The following is an 18,983-nucleotide window of genomic DNA, read 5'->3' on the forward strand; positions in this document are numbered from 1 at the left end:
AACTTCATTGACATATTGGTTTGTTGATTTTTGTTTTTTTTTTTTATTCTCGATATATTTTTGGTATTTCGTTTCTTTTTTTTTTTATTTATTTTCAAATAAATCATTCTTAATTTTTTTTTTTTTTTTTTGGTTTCCCTCAGTACAAAAACAACACAATACAATATTCAAATTAACGGGAAGACAACAGAAAGATATTTGCCAATTCACATATTTCCGTGATAACTTTTTTTTTTATTTTTTTATTTTTTTCCTGAAAATTTTTAAAATTTCCTTCCTTCTGACATTTATATCACGAATCATCTCCCATAGGCACCATACCACCCCTTCCATTAATTTTCAATTCGTTATTTTTAGTAATATTTAATGACTGATAGAGTCATACATCGAGTACCACTTGATGATTTGCACTTGGAGACGCAACAGTTCAATTCAAAAGATGACATTAAACCTTGGCTACAAGGTGCCCTACGTCATAATAAAGGAATCGATATTGTTATAGAAAGATCTGATACAACAAAGATCATATTTAGATGCAAAAATAATGTTAATGAAAAGAGAATTGTCAAATCAAAAAGAAGTGATACTAAAATCCCCATACGAAAGCACACAACATGTCCATTTAAAGTTCGAGCCAACTACAGTGTCAGAAATAAGGTATGGACACTACTGTTGGTCAGTGATGAACACGACCACCCCGTTGATAAACTATCATTAAATGACATGGAACATCAGAAACCTGGTAAAATTGTCAAGAATTCTTCAGGTATAAAGTTATCATCTGTATCATCATCTTCAGGTCCAATGGAACTAGCGACAAGTGAATCCATCTCACCGGCGGCCTCTTTTGTAAATAATAGAGAGAATCCAAAACCATCAAGTCCCACAAATAGGAAAACTAAGTCACGTGGTTCCAAAAGTTCAGTTTCATCAAGTGCAAGAAGTTCCCAACGAAATTCAACAACAGGTCTTCTATCGCAGAATAGTTCTGCTGCTACAAGTATGGATGATTTTAGAAAATTAGCTTCCCATGATCAACAAGACCCTCCACCTTCATTAGCATTGACAAGTTCCAATTCTTTCCATGGAATCAATATTCATCAACCATCCGATTCCCCATCTGCGGCATCATCTAAACGAAGAAAATCAGTGCCAAGTGCGTTTCCTAAAGTTCGAAAATTAAAAGATAATTTTAGTACTATATCCCCAATTCAAGAAGATATTAATGTGAATCATGGTTTTGTTGTCCCTGGGTTGGAATTACAACAATTGCAATCAATACATCCACTGTTACCACAACCCCACTCGCGACTGGAACAACTTGAGCAACTTGAGCAACCTTTGCAACAGTCTAAACAAACGCGGCAGACAAGGCAATCACGTCAAAACCAACGACAAAGAAATATTAATCAAGTACAGCTGCCGTCCAATAAGCTGTCTTCACAACAGCAACTTCAGTTGCATCAATTGGACAATGATCAGCTGCAACACCGCCACCAGCAGCACCATCAGCACCAAAACCACAACCACAACCATCATCAGCAGTCAGAGGGACAACTTCTACAAAACCAAGAACAAAGACAACATGTAAGAACTTCGGAACAATTCCTGATGGTTCATATACTTCAGAATTTACAAAATTTTGTCCGAGAAAAGGTTAAGGAAGAAATTTTGGACAATAAAAACATACAAGAAAATATGAAAACTGATATGATTGATTCATTCGTCTCTCAAGTTATACTAGATTATAAAAATTTATTGAGTCCACTGTTTTTATATTCCTTGAAACAGAATGTTTATGAAAAAAGAAATTCATCTGATCCCACATCTGATATTGTTCAAAATGATCCTGATCATCAACAACAACAGCAGCAGCAGCAACATCATCATCAACAACAACAACAACAAGCACCACAATTTACCCCATTAAGAAAATCAAATGCTGCTGCACAAAATTGGTTGCCTTCTTCAACAACTGGGGTTAGTGGATTGATTCGATTGTCTCCTTTACTTAATGATAACGATAATACTGAATATGTGGTTGGTGGCAATCCAAACAATCAAAATGCTGCTGCTGCAGGTCAAAATTCATCATTGGATAGTTTAACTCATTTGCCTGGTATAACACCAAATACATTGAATTATTTAATGCAATTACCACCACCATCTACTAATTCATTGATTCTTACTAGCACATCAGGTAGTTCGTCTAATCAACAATTTAATCAAACCCAACCACATCCACTGATGCCACCATTACAAAATCCAGGTCAACAATTGCCTCCTTTGAATACTCTCCAGAAATTACCACCACAAGGTAATGTAAATAATAGTAATCAAGGCACATTACCACCTCCATTGAATAATGTTAGTAATTCAACATTGAATCCTTCTTCACTTTTAAAATCTACAAAAAATGATGGTAATTCAGGTAATAATAACAATCCTGGTAATACCTCCAATAGTAATGTTAATAGTGGTACAAATATTAATTCTGGTAGTAATAGTGTATTTAACAGTTATTTTGTAAATCCTACAGGGTCCAATTCTGGATTTATGTTTAATAACACTACATCTAATATTTCATCCAATTCAAATGTTTCAAAAGATGGTAATGGAAATAACAATGCAAACAATATGTTAAATAACATGTCAAATTATGATTCAGGATGGTAATTTTATTTTTTGAAAAAAAAAACAATTAACTAGATAAGAGACATTTGATATTAAGTTTTAGATTGAGAGAGAAAGAAAATCAATCATTTGTATGATATTATTATTATTATTATTATTTATATTTATTATTTTAATTATTTGAGAGTTTAAGAGTTTTATTCATTTTGTTTTGTTTTAGAAAAAAAAAATTATTTAGTTCTTCGTGTGTATACTTTATTACTTTTGGTGTTGTTCCTTTATTTGTTTAATTCGGCGTGAAATAGTTTGATATTTATTATATATTTATTTAGAGTGTGATTTTATTAGTAGTAGTATTATTATTTAGAAAAAAAGAAAAGTCAATTCCTTTATCTTGACTTTTGGTTTGTATCATTATGTATGACTAGTTTAATAATGCAGTTCATATATTCTTCAGTATATATGCGTGTTTGAATATGTGTATATGTAAAAGTATATATATATATCTGTGTGTGTGTGTGTAAAATTCTTAATCTGATTAACCTGAAACACCATCTTTGGCCATTTGATAAATGGCATAAACATTCAATACAGAAACAAAGATCCAAATAACAACAGCAATAATTGTGGTTGCCCAATTGTTAGTCATCACTCTATATCTCTTACCGGTAGTTTCATCAACTTCAATTTCCCCATCAGCAGCATCTTCTTCACCTAATTCAACCTTCATATACTTGTTTCTAGATGTGAAATAGATCAATGGTGCAGTTAATGGAGGCAACAAGATGGAAATAATAACTTGAGAAATGTTCAATGCAATACCCAAACCATTTCTACCAATGAAAACGGAAATAAATAAACAAGGAACAATAGAAATACCTCTAGTAACTAATCTTCTTAACCAAGGTCTCAAAGTCCAATTGATATGACCTTCACTGACCATTTGACCAGCAATAGTACAGACAATACCTGCACTTTGACCACTGGCCAATAATGCAACCATGAAGATAGTACCAACGGCTGGAGCCAATGTACGACTTAACAAATCATGAATAGTATATAAATCTGCGTCAATGGCTTCTTCAGTACCATACAAAGTAGCACCAGCAACAATCAAAATTGCAGCATTAACAAAAAGAGCCAAAGTAAACAAAGTAATGGCTAATTCGGCAATCGAGTATTTGAAACAATAGTTAATGGCCAGATATGAAGGTTTATATTGTGTGTAAAAATAAGCAGCTTCTTGTTCATAAGTAGAAACTTTGACATTATTTTCCTTTTCATTCTTGGTAGAAACTGGAGCAACACTAGTTTCTTCAACAACCCCTCTGGAAGATGATTCTGGTTCTTTTTCAACAATTTCATCCAATCTAACATATCCATGCTTGACATCATATTCTCTTAATCTTGGTTGGACCAATCCAGAACCCAAGAACAATGAATGAATCATGACAGTGGAACCAATAATAGAAGTAGCAATAGTCATACCACTACCTTGGAACATTTCTTTGGATGGTACAAATCCACGGAAAACTTCTCTTGTGTTAGCAGTAATCTGTGATAATTCAACAGCAAAACAAATAACAACAACCATAACCAAGGCAGCAATTGCATATTCGAAAATTTTAACAAATTTCAAACTTGAAGTTTCAGCTCTGTAAGCCATCATAACGAAAATAACATCAACAATGGTAATAACAACACCTGCAGGCAATGGAATCTTTAATAAAATATTCAAAGCAATTGCAGAACCGATAACTTCAGCAACATCAGTTGCAATAATAGCACATTCTGCTAAAACCCACAATACCCAATTTAATTGCTTAGGTAAAAATTCACGACAGGATCTAGCTAAATCGTAACCTGTAACTGAACCCAATTTGATACATAAACTTTGTAAGAAAATAGCAATGACGTTAGATAAAAACACAATGAATAATAAAGAGTATTTATTAGATGCCCCAGCAGTAATACCAGTAGCATAATTACCTGGATCCATATAGGCCACACTAATCAACATCCCTGGACCCATGAAAGATCCGTATTTCTTAAGGATGTTCTTTGATCTATTTACAACATAATTGAATTTAGATTCTTCGTGTGTGTTTCTAATTGATGCAGTTTCTGTCAGAGAAATTGTGGAGTTGGTAATTGTCTGAATGACGTGTCTTGGACGAACTTGTCTGGATTCTCCTGATCCCGTTGATGCTGTATCCATAGCTTAATATCTGACGAATTGTAATCTTGCAACCAAAAAAAATAATGAATATCAAAAAGACGAAACGAAAGAGAAAAGGGGGGAAAAGAAAAAAAAAAGATGGAGATGAAGAAAGAGTTAAATAGAAAACTCCTGTGGTTAAAGTTTATACATCTTTGTAACTATAGAATCTTTTCTTTGGTCAAATTATTTTTTTCTTTCTTTTTTTCTTACTTAATTTAGAGCATTGTGCGCCAAGCAAAAAGAAAAATCGATGTTGTTCGTGTCCCGGTTTTTTTCGATGTCGTGTGAATTATTACAAAAACTTTGACCTGAGAAACCTGCCGGGTTGTTTTATTTTTATCTTTTTTCTGCTCTGTGTCATTCCATTGATCCTTTTGTCCATCGTTGTGTTAGATGAATGTCACTTTAAAGGCAACAATTATGGTTTTTAAACTAACTGATCGTGATAGATATGGGAAGAAAGTAATACTGCGCCACTTGTGTGTGGTAAATTGGTAATTTTCAATGAATTAAATAGGGGTAATCACTGTATGCTTACCCACGGAAAAGACCTACATATTGACTCTGTTTGCACTATCATTGTCGTAACCTTGAACGGACCTGACGTAAAAAAACGCAATGTATTTCACTCTATACACCAATCAGAGTTTAAAGATCCCTACACAAAATATACTATTTAACATACGTGTACTCTTTTTTTTTAACAGTGAAGAATTTTAATTTTAGAATCAATGATCTGGTAGAAGCCTTTCACGATGGATTGAAGGATGGAATTTAAATTCCGACAACTGATGATGAAAAAAAAAAATGGTTGTCAAAGGCTTCTCTTCGTCTTACAAAAGAAATTTTCCAGCCAATTTGTTGCAAAAATTGTATAAAATCAATAATAGAAAAGAAAAATTTGTCATGTTTTTTTTTTTGACAATACAATTTATCGGTATATAAGAAAATATACACTATTAATTAAATTTGATTAACCAGTAACACCATCTTTAGCCATTTCATAAATGGCATAGATATTCAACATGGAAACAAATACCCAAATAACAAGTGCAACAAGAGTAACAATCCAATGATTTACCATATATTTGTATTTCTTACCAGTGGTCTCGTCAATTTCCATTCCATCAACAATTTCGTCATCTTGCAATTCAACTCTCATAATTTTCTTACTAGCTGTGAAATAGATCAATGGTGCAGTTAATGGGGGTAACAAAATAGAAATGATAATTTGTGAGATATTTAAAGCAACACCTAACCCATTTCTACCAATGAAAACAGATATGAACAAACATGGGATAATAGAAATACCTCTAGTAACTAATCTTCTTAACCAAGGTTTTAATTTCCAATTAATATGACCTTCACTAACGAATTGACCAGCAATGGTACAAACGATACCTGCACTTTGACCACTAGCCAATAATGCAATCATAAAAACAGTACCAACTGCAGGAGCGACAAGTTTTTGTAATAAATCATGAATGGTATACAAATCAGCATCAATAGCTTCTTCAGTACCGTACAAAGTAGCACCGGCAACAATCAAAATTGCAGCATTGACAAATATAGCTAATGTGAACAATGTAAGCAACAATTCAGCAATGGAGTATTTCATATTATATTTGATAGCTGGATAGGATGGTTTGTATTTATTAGCAAAGAAATCAGCTTCTTTTTCATATGTTGATACTTTAGTGGAGGATTTCTTTTTCTTTTCATCATCAGAAACTGAATCAGCTAAAGTTACTTCGTCATGTACGGATTGTTCATATTCTGCGTGTACTTCATCCAAATTGACATAACCATGTTTAACATCATAGGCTCTAATTCTAGGTTGCACTAAACCAGAACCAACAAACAAGGAATGGATCATAACTGTTGAACCAATAATTGAAGTAGCAATAGTCATACCATTTCCATGAAACATTTCTTTGGATGGTACAAATCCACGGAAAACTTCTCTAGCATTAGCATGAATTTCACCCAATTCAACTGCAAAACATACAACAACAATCATGACTAAAACACCAATTGAATATTCAAAAATTTTGACCAATTTTAAACTTGAAGTATCGGCACGATATGCAATTAAAACAAAAATAACATCAACAATAGTAATAACAACACCTTCTGGCAATGGAATCTTTAATAAAATATTCAAAGCAATTGCAGAACCAATAACTTCGGCGACATCTGTGGCAATAATAGCACATTCTGCCAATACCCATAATGCCCAATTCAAATATTTAGGTAAGAATTCACGACATGATCTTGCTAAATCATATCCAGTCACAGAACCTAATTTAATACACAAGGTTTGTAAGAAAATAGCAATTAAATTGGATAAAAACACAATGAATAATAAAGAGTATTTATTTGAAGCACCAGCAGTGATACATGTAGCATAATTACCTGGATCCATATAAGCAACACTAACCAACAAACCAGGACCAATAAATGAACCAAATCGTTTAAGTACAACTTTTGATTTATGTCGCATTTCAGCAAATTTAGATTCATAAGGTGGATCAATAATATCATGATTTGAAGAAGAAAAAGATGTTGAAGATACCGTCCGTGTTGAAGCTGTTGGACATTTTGCTTCTTTCGATAAGGATTTGGATATTTCTTCTTTGCTTGTAATTGATGAGTTACTCATAATAATCGGGTTATAGTTTGAAACAATTCATGACAATCTCTTAAGAGTAAACTGATGATAATTGGGTTCTATTTATACACTGATGATAAATTGACAATTAACGAAGAAAAGAAGTGACAGGGAGGCTTTTTTTGTTGTTTGAGTGTAAGTTTTTACAATAAATTAAGGAATATTAATTAAAGCATTAACGACAACAACGCCTTTGACAGATATCGTGTGATTCCATAGAACTAACTCAGGGATATCGGTCAACTCCTATTTAATGAAAGGGTTGATTTACACCATGATATTTTTTTCTTTTAATACACGGCGGTACGAGAGTGATTTTTATTAGATTTTAGTTCAGAGGTTCATGCAGATGTGTATAATATTGCTCACGTTAATAGTTGGGAGATTAATCTGATAGAGAGAAAGTAAAACATCCCATGAAGCAACAGGTGATTTTCAGCATAATTTCTCAATACTTGAGCCCCCTCACTTATCAGAGATTGTAAATCAAGGGGTAAATGAGTAATGATGATAATCAAATTACAATGCTTTGGTAGCCCTTTTCCCCATGGATAATGTGTTGCTTCGCTTTTTTTTTTCTGTTTGTAATGTAGCACTACTTCGTACGAAATGAACTAAAATTAAAGTCCCTCAAACAAAAAAAAAAATATACACATATTTTGCAACAGACTCACGAGACGTGAATTCTAGAGTGACACAAATTATTTATACATAAACGGTAAACCCAATCCCGAGGTCGAATATTTGATCTGTCAATTGAATTTATATTCTATTTTTGTTTTTGAGATACTATCTAAACAGAGTGTAGTAGTGACATTCACAAGAACACAATCTAATATCTATATCTATTACTATCTAAGCAGTTGGGTTTTCAACATAATCTTGGATCTTCTTTTTACCTTCCATTACATTACTCATTTTAGTTAAAATATCTTCAAAGTCATTGAATTCAGTGTATGGAATTTTTTCACGGATACAATATTTGATTAAATCTTTTCCATGTTTAGCAAATAACAAATCTGTTTCTTTAGCAGCACTTAAATCACTGACACCATCACCATTGTAGAACAAAGTTGGTCTTGGAGTATCAGCATCACCTTCATATCCGTGTTTAACCAAATAATCTTTGATGGATTTTGCTTTATCATGACCAAATTCAGATTCTGGATCTTTGAAAATAATTTCCCAATTATCACCATCAACTCTAACATCATTACTTATGATTTCAATATTCTTAATGGCTTCAGCACCAATCAATTTTTCCAATAAAGCATGAATAATTGGTTTCATTCCTGATGAAATAACAATGATTGGAATACCTTTAGATTGACAATATTCATAATATTTCTTGAATCCTGGATCCAATTTGACATTGGCTAATAAAATTTCAATACATTCATTGAATGGTTTTTTAATAGATGCTAACATTTCTCTAAAACCGTCTCTGAAATTTTCGGTTCCATCCAAGATCTTATCATTAATAATCATACGGTTATCAAATCCCATACCAATATTATCAGTAAGGTAATCATTAGAATCTTGTAAAGTGATGGTTCCATCCCAATCGGAGAAAACAATAGCTGGTGGTAATGAAGTTGACATATTTGTATTTGTATATCTTGTTGTTGTTGTCGGTGGTAATAAAAGACCAATCAAAAAAAAGCAAGCAATAAAATCAAGTCAACGAAATTTTACCTGCCTTGAGTTTCGCCGAAACTTTTAAAGCTTTACTGGAGAAATTGTTGAGCTTTTTTTTTTTTTCGTTTGTTTGCTGTGAATCACGTGGGTGGGTTAATTTACACGACCATTACGTAATTGTTGCAAGTATTACACTACCCCTACCCTAGCTAAGAACAAAATCAAGAAAAAAAAAACATCAAGTTTAATTATATCCTATTATAGATTATGACATCACTAACTAAGTTGATAGACGAATGAAGTATCTAGATGAGGCGTTAAGTACCTTTATATATGATGAGGAACAAAACTTGAATACGTTGTAAAGAAGACAACTAATACTCCGTGGTTTAGATGACGAATTAGTGGTGGGATTTAAACCTTGGACTATTTTCAACATGGATTGATTCCATATAGGAGATTCAGCAAATGAATAGAGTGTTGTATAACAAAAGTAATGTGTAGATGTGTGTAATGATATCATTTATGGACGCAAGAAAATATTTGAATATTATATTTGTTTTTTCACGCAACCATTGATTCAATTACCGACCTTCACCTCCACTCTCCACCACCGTTGCATATATCCGGAGTTTAATTTGGTGAAAAAAAGGGAACAATTGAAATCAGACTTTAACTTCGTGGGAGTGACAAAAAAATGCAAACAAAACTTAAATGCATGAAAACGCATCAACATAATCTTTTTTTTATGGTGTTTAACGTCTTTTTTTTTACCTTTTCTTGAGGGGACATGTCAAGGTAGACGTTGTAAACCCCCGGAGTTGATTCTTCCGAGACTAGATGAAGTGAATTATTCATCTGGCAGTGTCATGAGCTTTTTTTTTTAATTAGTTTAAATGCCTGGGAAGTTAATTATTAATGTGCCCGATACGATATGATCTGTAATGTAGATACACTACCATTGCTAATGCGAAACTAAAATCGTAGTTCTAAACGCGCTGAGGTTGGTTTTGTGGTACTCTTTGTTAATGTCCAACGATCCTAAGGTTCCGAACCATACAACGTTAGAGCAAAGAAAAATTATGAAACAATAGTGGCAGATTGAACCAAAGGAAATCCGAGCAACATATGAGTAAACTGTTTGTAATATAACTGGGGCTTAATTAGACCTTCAACAAAGAGCAAAAAGGAAAGAAAGAAAAAAAAATAATCAAAACGGATCGATAATTTTAAGGGATATTAGTATGAACAAAATGTGCCGCATTATCCAGTGAGAATTTCTTTCACCAAAATTGTGTACTTCGTTACTAATGATCATAATCTTTTGAACATTTATCAGTTTACTCATCTAGGATGTTACTGGTTATGAATGAGTTCTAAGAAACGTGAACATGCGAGCTGGCGGGGGGGGGGCTCAGAAGGTTAGTTAGTAATGAAAAATAAAATAAAATAAAAACGGATGAGTGACATATCAATTGTTAATGAAACTTTATAATACACAACTCGGAAGAATTTCTCCCTTGTCAAAAAGATAGGGGCCAGTGGGGGTCTTATATTTATGGAAAAAGGTTGTAGCAAAGGAACACAATGTCATTTGGAAGCGCTTACACACAAATGAAGCAAAAAAAAAGGGTTAAATTATATCGGTCAAAGCCATAGCGCAGTTAAAAGTACTAAGTAAAAAAAAAAACATGATTAAGTTCATACATTCTACAGATACGTAATAGTGACGAGTTTTCTAATTTCTTATTATCTGTTTAAAAATACGTAATCTTCATAGTAATATTATTTGTAACTATCTCAATTTTGGAAATGTATATTTCTTACGTTTGCTGTTTTTAGGATTTATTTTAAATCTGTTTGGCGTTGTTAGTTGCTTGTTGCTTGTTGCCTGTAGCTTGCCATGTTTAAGATTCTATGATTAACTTTGTGATTTTATAGTTTTGGATTCCCCTCAACAGCAGATGAAGAACAAAAAGAACAAGAGCGCACAAATAAATTCCTAATATAAGGAATTCTCTTTTAAGGTTCTTTTTTTTTTTTTTTTTTTTTTTTCCCTTTAACTTTGCTCTTCATTTTCCAATTTTTTCTTTTCTTTTCTGATATCCACCAATTTTCTTTTTCTCCTTTTTTATTTCATTATCTTTATTCTACTTTTTTTTTTCATCTTCATCTTCTTTTTGTTCAAACAGATTAAAGGACAATTAACTCGTCAATCTACTTGTAATTACTATTATCAACTTAGAGGAAACCATGTTTGAAAATCTTAAAGCATTCATTAGACATGGCAAACAAGCCAATGATTTCAAAAAGAATCAGAATCAACAACCACGTCAAATTCAACAAAACAATTATCAACAAGCCCCTCAACAATCAAGAAGTCTTCCAGAAAACCCCTTTCAAGTTGAATGTGATAACAAAAACAACCAAGTATTCCTGTATCCACCCGTACATAACCCACAGAATCCGCAACCAGCGGATCCGTACCACCAAGATACTCATTTCAACCAAAACTATCAACATCAACCTCCTCAGGAACAACAAAATATCTATAATGCATATGGCCAATCCGATACCACCCTCAACGATCCAAATACCGACTATAACATGCTAGCATCCCAACTTGTGGAGGAAGAAAATAAGCAAAAGCAGAAATCAGTTAAATATCCTAATTTGGACAACTATGAAATTTTGGAACAAATGGGTGAAGGGGCATTTTCTGTTGTATACAAAGCAAGACATTTGAGTAGTGGTAAAGAAGTCGCCATTAAGATTTTGCGTAAGTTCCAAATGGACCAAGCTCAGAAACAAGCAGTTTTGAAAGAAGTTACAATAATGAGACAATTGAACCATCCAAATATTGTTAGATTTATCGAGTTTATTGATTCCCCTACTTATTACTATATCGTACAAGAATTAGCTCCTGGTGGAGAAATATTCACCATGATTGTCAAATACACTTATCTTTCGGAAGACTTGTCCCGTTGGGTAATTACTCAAGTTGCCCAAGCAATTAGATACTTACATGAAGAAGTTGGTATTGTCCATCGTGATATCAAACCAGAAAACTTGTTGTATGTTCCAATTGATTTTAAACCAAATAGCAATCCTATTTCCAAATTGAGAAAATCAGATGATCCAAACACGAAAGTAGATGAAGGTGTTTTTATTGATCAAGTTGGTGGTGGTGGTATTGGTGTTGTAAAATTAGCTGATTTTGGTTTATCTAAACAAATCTGGGAACACAATACTAAGACTCCATGTGGTACTGTTGGTTACACAGCTCCGGAAATCGTTAGAGATGAACGTTATTCTAAGGAAGTTGATATGTGGGCATTGGGTTGTGTATTATACACATTATTGTGTGGATTTCCTCCATTTTATGACGAAAGAATTGAAACCTTGACAGAAAAAGTAGCTAAAGGTGAATTTACATTTTTAAAACCTTGGTGGGATGAAATTAGTGATGGAGCCAAGAACTGTGTTAGTAGGCTTTTAACTGTGGATCCAAAGAAGAGATACACTATTGATGAGTTTTTACAAGATCCTTGGATGCAACAACGTCCCGCCAGTGCACAATCACGTGGTCAAGCTTCTACAAGAATGCCAGCTTCATCCCAAAAGGTCAGTCATCCAATCCAAGCTGCCAATGCCAAATACTCCAAAAGATTTATGTCCTCAAACTCTGACTTGTATTCACCAGCTGCCGTTGCTTTGCGTGATGCATTTGATATTTCTACCGCGGTACACAGAATGGGAGAAGAAGCTGCCTTACAAACTAAGTTACTGGCTCCAATTGAGAATTTGATAGAGGAAGAAGAAGAGGAAGAAAAGAATGAAGAAATTGTGAATTCCGAAGGAAGAGTGGTTCAAGAACCAGTCTACAATAACGTTCCAAGAACCCATCATCATAGAAATCACTTGAAGAATAACGCAGCAAATCCATTTGATTTGAATCTTGGAGGTGCATCTATATTGGAAAGAAGAAAGAATAAGCAAATTCCTATTCAAACAAGTTGATCATCAAATTCCTTTTAACTTTCCATGACGTATTTTTTTTTTCTTCAATTCTTTTCTTTTGGGTTTAAGTTGTTTACTTGATACAATTGATTTGTTTTCGTTATATGTTGTATTTATTGCAAGTTTCTATATGGTTGATCAATTCCAATGTTTATGAGTTTAAGGTACAAAAAACTATATAAAAAAAAAAATAACATTAAAAGCAAGTAGGACTTGTTATTTATTCTTTGTTTTATTTATTGATTTCGCAGATATTTATGATGAGAAGATTTGATACATTTTATATTTTTTTTTTAACGTTAATAGAAAATTACAAATATTGATATCCCATGAGTTTGTTTATTGTATTGTAGGAATTAAATTTTTCAAAACAGTTTGATACAATTCTAGAAAGAGTATGCCTTCTTACGTGAAGATTAAATACAGTAGTTGTTAATTATTCTACGTCGTGGGAGAAATCTCAATTCTATCTTAAAACTCTGATAGAGACACAAAATATGAATATGTATGCAACAATAGACCCGCACTTTTCGTGTACGTGGGTCCATTGGCGCGCACGAATTTTACGTTTTACAATACAATAATTTTTTTTATTCCTTTTCTTGTGTTTGATATTTATAACAACGGCAACCAATTTCAGTAACCAACACTTACATTTATTGTTTCTTTCTATTTTTTTTTTTCTTCTTTTTGATTTTCCTTCTTTTACAGTTTGGTATTCGATTCATAGATTAGACGATGCTGAAAGACAAACAACTGAAGAAGAACAAATTGCAAGTGTTGAATATAGTTCCAGAGAACATTATTCTTGCTTTTAAAGATATTGAGGGATTGGATATTCAAGCATCCAAAAGGAGAAAACTTGAAGTAGCTCAAAATATTCCCGATCTGATCCCTTTATTTAGACGACACCTAAAGTTTAAACACAAATTGGAAGTCAATATCCCAGATCATCCTGAAATGGAAGTCAATAATTTTAAATTAGATAGAGACAGGAGTGGTAATTTCAATGCTAAAATTGTACGGAGGAGAATACGCGTTTTGTTCTCTTTTAGTATGAAACATAATGAGATCCCAGAAGAAGAATGTAAATTGATCCTTAAAAGACAACAAGATGGTATTATTTGTGATAGAAAATTAACAATGTCCATTAAGGATGGAGTACTTCGTGGTGAAATCACGTATTCTATTGGGTATATATGTGATATGAATTTTATTGGGAAGCGTGATGTTACTGATAAAGTGTTGGCTGCAATTGATGGTGGAAGTTTGAAGAATGACACAATCACCCCAGAGTTTTTTTATAGAAGCATTGCTGATAGTACTGAAAGAATGCCACCGTTTAAGAATCAAGAAATCGATATTCCTGAATTACAAACTGATTTATTGAAATTTCAAAAGAAAACTGTCAATTGGCTACTATCCAAAGAGAACGTGAAATACAATCCTCAGACAAATAGAGTTGACCATATACTGTTTATGGACTCAGAGGAATTTAACGATGATGAAGCATTAAGTTTGATTAATCGTTTGTGGTATGGTTGGAAGGTAATTGACTGGAATAATAAGACTTACTTTTTGAATCAGTTGTCTTGTACTGTTGCTACTGTTGAGCAAATGAGAGCATATTTGTTGGAGTATTTCCACAATACTGACAAAGTTAATAATCCATTGCATTTAAATGGTCAAGGGTTATTGTGTGAAGAGATGGGTTTGGGAAAAACTATTGAAGTAGCATCGTTGATATTACTAAATCCACGTCCATACTATGAAATTGATCAACCAATGGATCTAGTACTTAATGAATTTAAAGACATCAAGAAAATCGTTATGGGACGAACCACACTTGTCATTGCACCGGCACCGATTTTACAACAGTGGAGATCGGAGCTTGATACGTTTGCTCCAAGTTTGGCAACTACAATTTATGAAGGAGTCGGAAAATACCCTTCCATGAGGAACAAGCCTTATTTGATTGCTGCATATTTGAGGAAATTTGACGTTGTTTTAACTACTTATAATACTATTGCGAGAGAATTGGATTACGCTAAGTTTTCTTCTAGTCACAAACGTACCAGGGCTTCTAGGAACAAGGCTCAATCAAACTATGGACCAAGCGATGATGTAAATAATGCGAGTTCGAACCATAGTAAATCAGACTTTAATCCCGACGATCAGATTGCAAACAACTACCAGGCATTGTTTCAATTGGGCACCTTAAAGCCGTCAAAGGCTAATCAAAAATCACAGTCATCTCAGAAGGAGACAGATTATGAAAAAGCATTACAAATTGAGATTGAGCTTGCATTCAAACATAATGAATCATGGTGTGGTTCATCAACTGATGACTATGAATGTCCCTTGATGTTGATTCAGTTTTGGAGAGTAGTTCTTGACGAAGTACAGATGGTTTCACTGAGAGTCTCACGTGCATTTCAAAGTGCTTCTCTTATTCCTAGATTTCATTCTTGGGGTGTTTCAGGTACACCAATTAAAAAGAATATGGATGATTTGTTGGCAACATTGAAGTTTTTAAGGTTTTTTCCATTTAATGGTATGTTGGGTGAATATTGTTGGGAGAAATTGAGTCATAATAAAGAAGAATTCAGCAAATTATGGAGCCAATTGGCTATAAGACATACAAAGAGTATGGTTCACGATGATATCCAGCTTCCTGAGCAAAGTAGAATTTTAATGACGATGCCATTTACTGCAGTGGAACAAGATCTTTATTCAAGGAAATTTGAACAATGTTTAAATGAAATCAAACTTGACGAAGATGGAAATCCATTAGTCAATGATTGGGATATTGCCGATGTCGTTGAACAAATGAGATATTGGTTAACACAGTTAAGAAAACTTTGCAGCCTGCCACAAATCGGGAGGTTGAATATTGAGAAAAAGAAGTTTTCTAATTTTTACCTGCGATTGCGACAGTCTGGAACTGGATCGTCAAGTCCATTAAAAACCCTAGATTCCTTACTTCGTGGTATGTTGGAGAAGTGTTATTCAGAGATTGTGGCTTCTGGTAAACGTAGAGTGGATGAAGCCATTAGATTTATCGAACTACTTGAATTCATCTATTATCCCGAGAAAGCATTGATGTACTTGAAATCGGCAATCATTGAAACTGAATGGCTTCTTAATAGAGATGAGATCATGTTGTCCAAAAAATTAGAGGAGGGCAAGAAAAGTGGATTGGATACGGAGAAGCAGATACTGGCGAGGGGGAATGATAAAGTAAACTACAGCAGTGATGATGATGATTCTTTTCTTTTCGACAGCGATAGTGATGATGAATTTGATAGATTCCAACACTGGTACCCCCCTGCAAAATCACGATATGCGAAAGGGAATCCAAACGATGAATTTGACGTGGATGAAGAAGACGAGTTATTGGCCAGTATTTCAAGGATTAGAGGAAGAATAAGAACATCATTAGTTCAATTACACAAGTTGTATTTTTTGAAGGCCTCTTGTAATTTCCAATTGGTGGATGAAGGTTATCTCGAGACGATGGAAAAGTATAAAATTGATGTTACCATTCCAAAGTTTAGTGAAACGTATCTTCAATACCGTGATAGAAAACAAGCTGCAGAATTAGCCGCTATTGTGAGTGGCATACCGGTTGAAAAATTTTTATTTGAAGTTGATGAAGAAACCGGATACGAAACTTCAGATCCAAAGGAATTGGAATCAATTTACTATGACAAGGCAGAAAAGATTCGTGGTAGGCTTTTGGAAGCATCAATTAAGGCAGTGACAAAGAATGTTGAAACAAGAATTAAGTCACGGGGACTCTATTTTGATAAACCCATTACTGATTATGGGGATAGTTTGCTTCCAAAGACATCCAAGAAATTCTTTAATGCTTTGCCTATAATGGATCATAGTGACTGGAGTAATTACGTAATGCATCCACAAGTTTCTGTTCTTGTCAATAAAGTACAACGATTCCTTACACTTTTAAATAATCAAGGTGATGTTATGAATAAGTCTATGCAAGAATTATTAGGTAGTTTACTGGCCCCCCTTATTTCGCAAGATGAGTCACCATTAGGAACAGAATATGAAGAGACATTAGATGACCAGGAGAATATATTAAGACATATTAACCTTTTGGTTGCTTTTATCCACTCTCGATGGAAAAATATTTCAGGTGGTGACTCCAACAACTACGGTCCCTCTAACCAGGTGTTGGATGCTGTCAGTAGGAAGATTTCAAGCCACATCAATTCTTTGGTTCAGGAGCATGAGGTTTCACATACAATGCAATTTTCTACATTCATGGATGATATTAATTCATTATTGATAGATATGTCTGCTTCGGCAGCGAATGCAATTCAAGTAGAAGAATTGAAAAAATTGCGTGACAAGATTGGTATATACCAAGAAAATCAAAGATTAGCGTTAGCCTTATTTTCGAAAGAGTTGAGTGTTAATTGTAATGCTATCTATAACTCCCGTATCGAGTACTACAAGCAATTACAAATTATTTCTGATACTGTGCAAAGACCCGAGTTTGAGTCATTGAACAGGGAAAAATTGGATTATTTCTCCATTAATCAGGTGTTTGGCAAAATGAACCAGGCGGGCTTCCTTTCCACAGATAGTAATGTGGGTAGATTCAGATATTTGGTAGAATTGATGAATGAAAACGCATCTAACCAGACAATTACCAAGGGTCCAAATAAACACAACTCAGATAGTGATGGGGCTGAAGATAATGTAGCCGAAGAGGATGATTCCTCATCTGATTGTATTATTTGCCGGAGTACTATTACCCTTGGAGCCTTAACAGAATGTGGACATAAATACTGCAAGACATGTTTGGATCAATGGTTAAAATCATCTCGCAGTTGTCCGTTATGCAAAGAACATATAAGCCATGGCTCAGTTTACTGTTATACAAGATATGAACCAGTTTTGAAGGTCAAGCAAGTTCATGATATTCACGATACTTCTAAATTACATTCAATTTACAAGTCGTTAGATAATTCAGTAATTGAAGAACTAAAAACTATTACGTTGAAGAGATCTTTTAGTTCGAAAGTGGATATGATTGTCAAACAAGTAAGTTTCTTAAAGAGCAAAGATCCCAATGTTCAGATCATTATTTTCAGTCAATGGCAGGATATGCTTTTTATTATTGGAAATGCTCTTAAAGATAATAGAATATCATATATGGGGATGAATAGCTCGGTTAACCCAGATCATAGAAGGAAACAACTTATAGAAGACGAAGCTTCTTATTTCAAAAGGCATAATGGTGTTACATGTTTCTTATTGGATGCTAAAGCGCAGGCTAGTGGATTAACGTTGACTAATGCGACTCATATTTTCCTTTGTGAACCTTTAGTGAATATATCTTTGGAATTGCAGGCTATTTCACGTATTCATAGAATTGGTCAAAAGAAGAAAACTACAGTCTGGATGTTTGCCATAGAGAACACAATTGAAGAAAGCATCATAATCACATCAACTGACAAGAGATTGAAATATCTTAAGAGTAACAAAAAAAACACTGACGACGTCGATGACGATGACAATGACAATGAGATTCCGGATGAAACTGATCTCACCAAAGCAGAATCTTTAGCTTTAGTCAGCGGTGGAGGTCAAGATTCTGTGGTTGGTAAGGCTGGTCAAGGGGAAATGGTTACTAATAATGATTTATGGTCTGCATTTTTCAGTTCTACAATGGGTAGAGTAATTCCTGAACCTTCTGAAAAAAATAACTAAGGAATTTGTAGTTTCGTTTCATTTTTAGATTGGTATTTATACAAAAAGAAGAAGACA

At 33.7% G+C, this 18,983-nt stretch overlaps 6 protein-coding genes across 6 annotated transcripts; 3 read left to right on the plus strand and 3 right to left on the minus strand. All coding sequences in view use genetic code 12, as the record gives it.

Annotated features, from left to right (window-relative positions):
• Positions 1-366: 366 nt before the first annotated feature.
• Positions 367-2,676, plus strand: AFT2 (Aft2p; the record flags this gene model as incomplete). Its single annotated transcript, XM_002547387.1, has 1 exon — positions 367-2,676. One exon carries the CDS (start codon positions 367-369, stop codon positions 2,674-2,676), a length of 2,310 nt encoding a protein of 769 aa, XP_002547433.1.
• Positions 2,677-3,172: 496 nt separating this feature from the next.
• Positions 3,173-4,852, minus strand: CTRG_01741 (NRAMP family metal ion transporter; the record flags this gene model as incomplete). The annotated part of the gene is made up of 1 exon (XM_002547388.1): positions 3,173-4,852. One exon carries the CDS (start codon positions 4,850-4,852, stop codon positions 3,173-3,175), a length of 1,680 nt encoding a protein of 559 aa, XP_002547434.1.
• Positions 4,853-5,828: 976 nt separating this feature from the next.
• On the minus strand, positions 5,829-7,517 carry CTRG_01742 (NRAMP family metal ion transporter; the record flags this gene model as incomplete). Its single annotated transcript, XM_002547389.1, has 1 exon — positions 5,829-7,517. The coding sequence occupies one exon, from the start codon at positions 7,515-7,517 to the stop codon at positions 5,829-5,831; it is 1,689 nt and encodes a 562-aa protein (XP_002547435.1).
• Positions 7,518-8,381: 864 nt separating this feature from the next.
• On the minus strand, positions 8,382-9,128 carry CTRG_01743 (putative phosphoric monoester hydrolase; the record flags this gene model as incomplete). Its single annotated transcript, XM_002547390.1, has 1 exon — positions 8,382-9,128. One exon carries the CDS (start codon positions 9,126-9,128, stop codon positions 8,382-8,384), a length of 747 nt encoding a protein of 248 aa, XP_002547436.1.
• Positions 9,129-11,417: 2,289 nt separating this feature from the next.
• On the plus strand, positions 11,418-13,184 carry RCK2 (serine/threonine protein kinase; the record flags this gene model as incomplete). Its single annotated transcript, XM_002547391.1, has 1 exon — positions 11,418-13,184. One exon carries the CDS (start codon positions 11,418-11,420, stop codon positions 13,182-13,184), a length of 1,767 nt encoding a protein of 588 aa, XP_002547437.1.
• A 738-nt stretch (positions 13,185-13,922) lies between these two features.
• On the plus strand, positions 13,923-18,926 carry CTRG_01745 (DEAD/DEAH box helicase; the record flags this gene model as incomplete). Its single annotated transcript, XM_002547392.1, has 1 exon — positions 13,923-18,926. The coding sequence occupies one exon, from the start codon at positions 13,923-13,925 to the stop codon at positions 18,924-18,926; it is 5,004 nt and encodes a 1,667-aa protein (XP_002547438.1).
• Positions 18,927-18,983: the final 57 nt, after the last annotated feature.

This window comes from Candida tropicalis (assembly GCF_000006335.3).
Source record: "Candida tropicalis MYA-3404 genomic scaffold supercont3.2, whole genome shotgun sequence".
NCBI classification, from domain to species: domain Eukaryota; kingdom Fungi; phylum Ascomycota; class Pichiomycetes; order Serinales; family Debaryomycetaceae; genus Candida; species Candida tropicalis.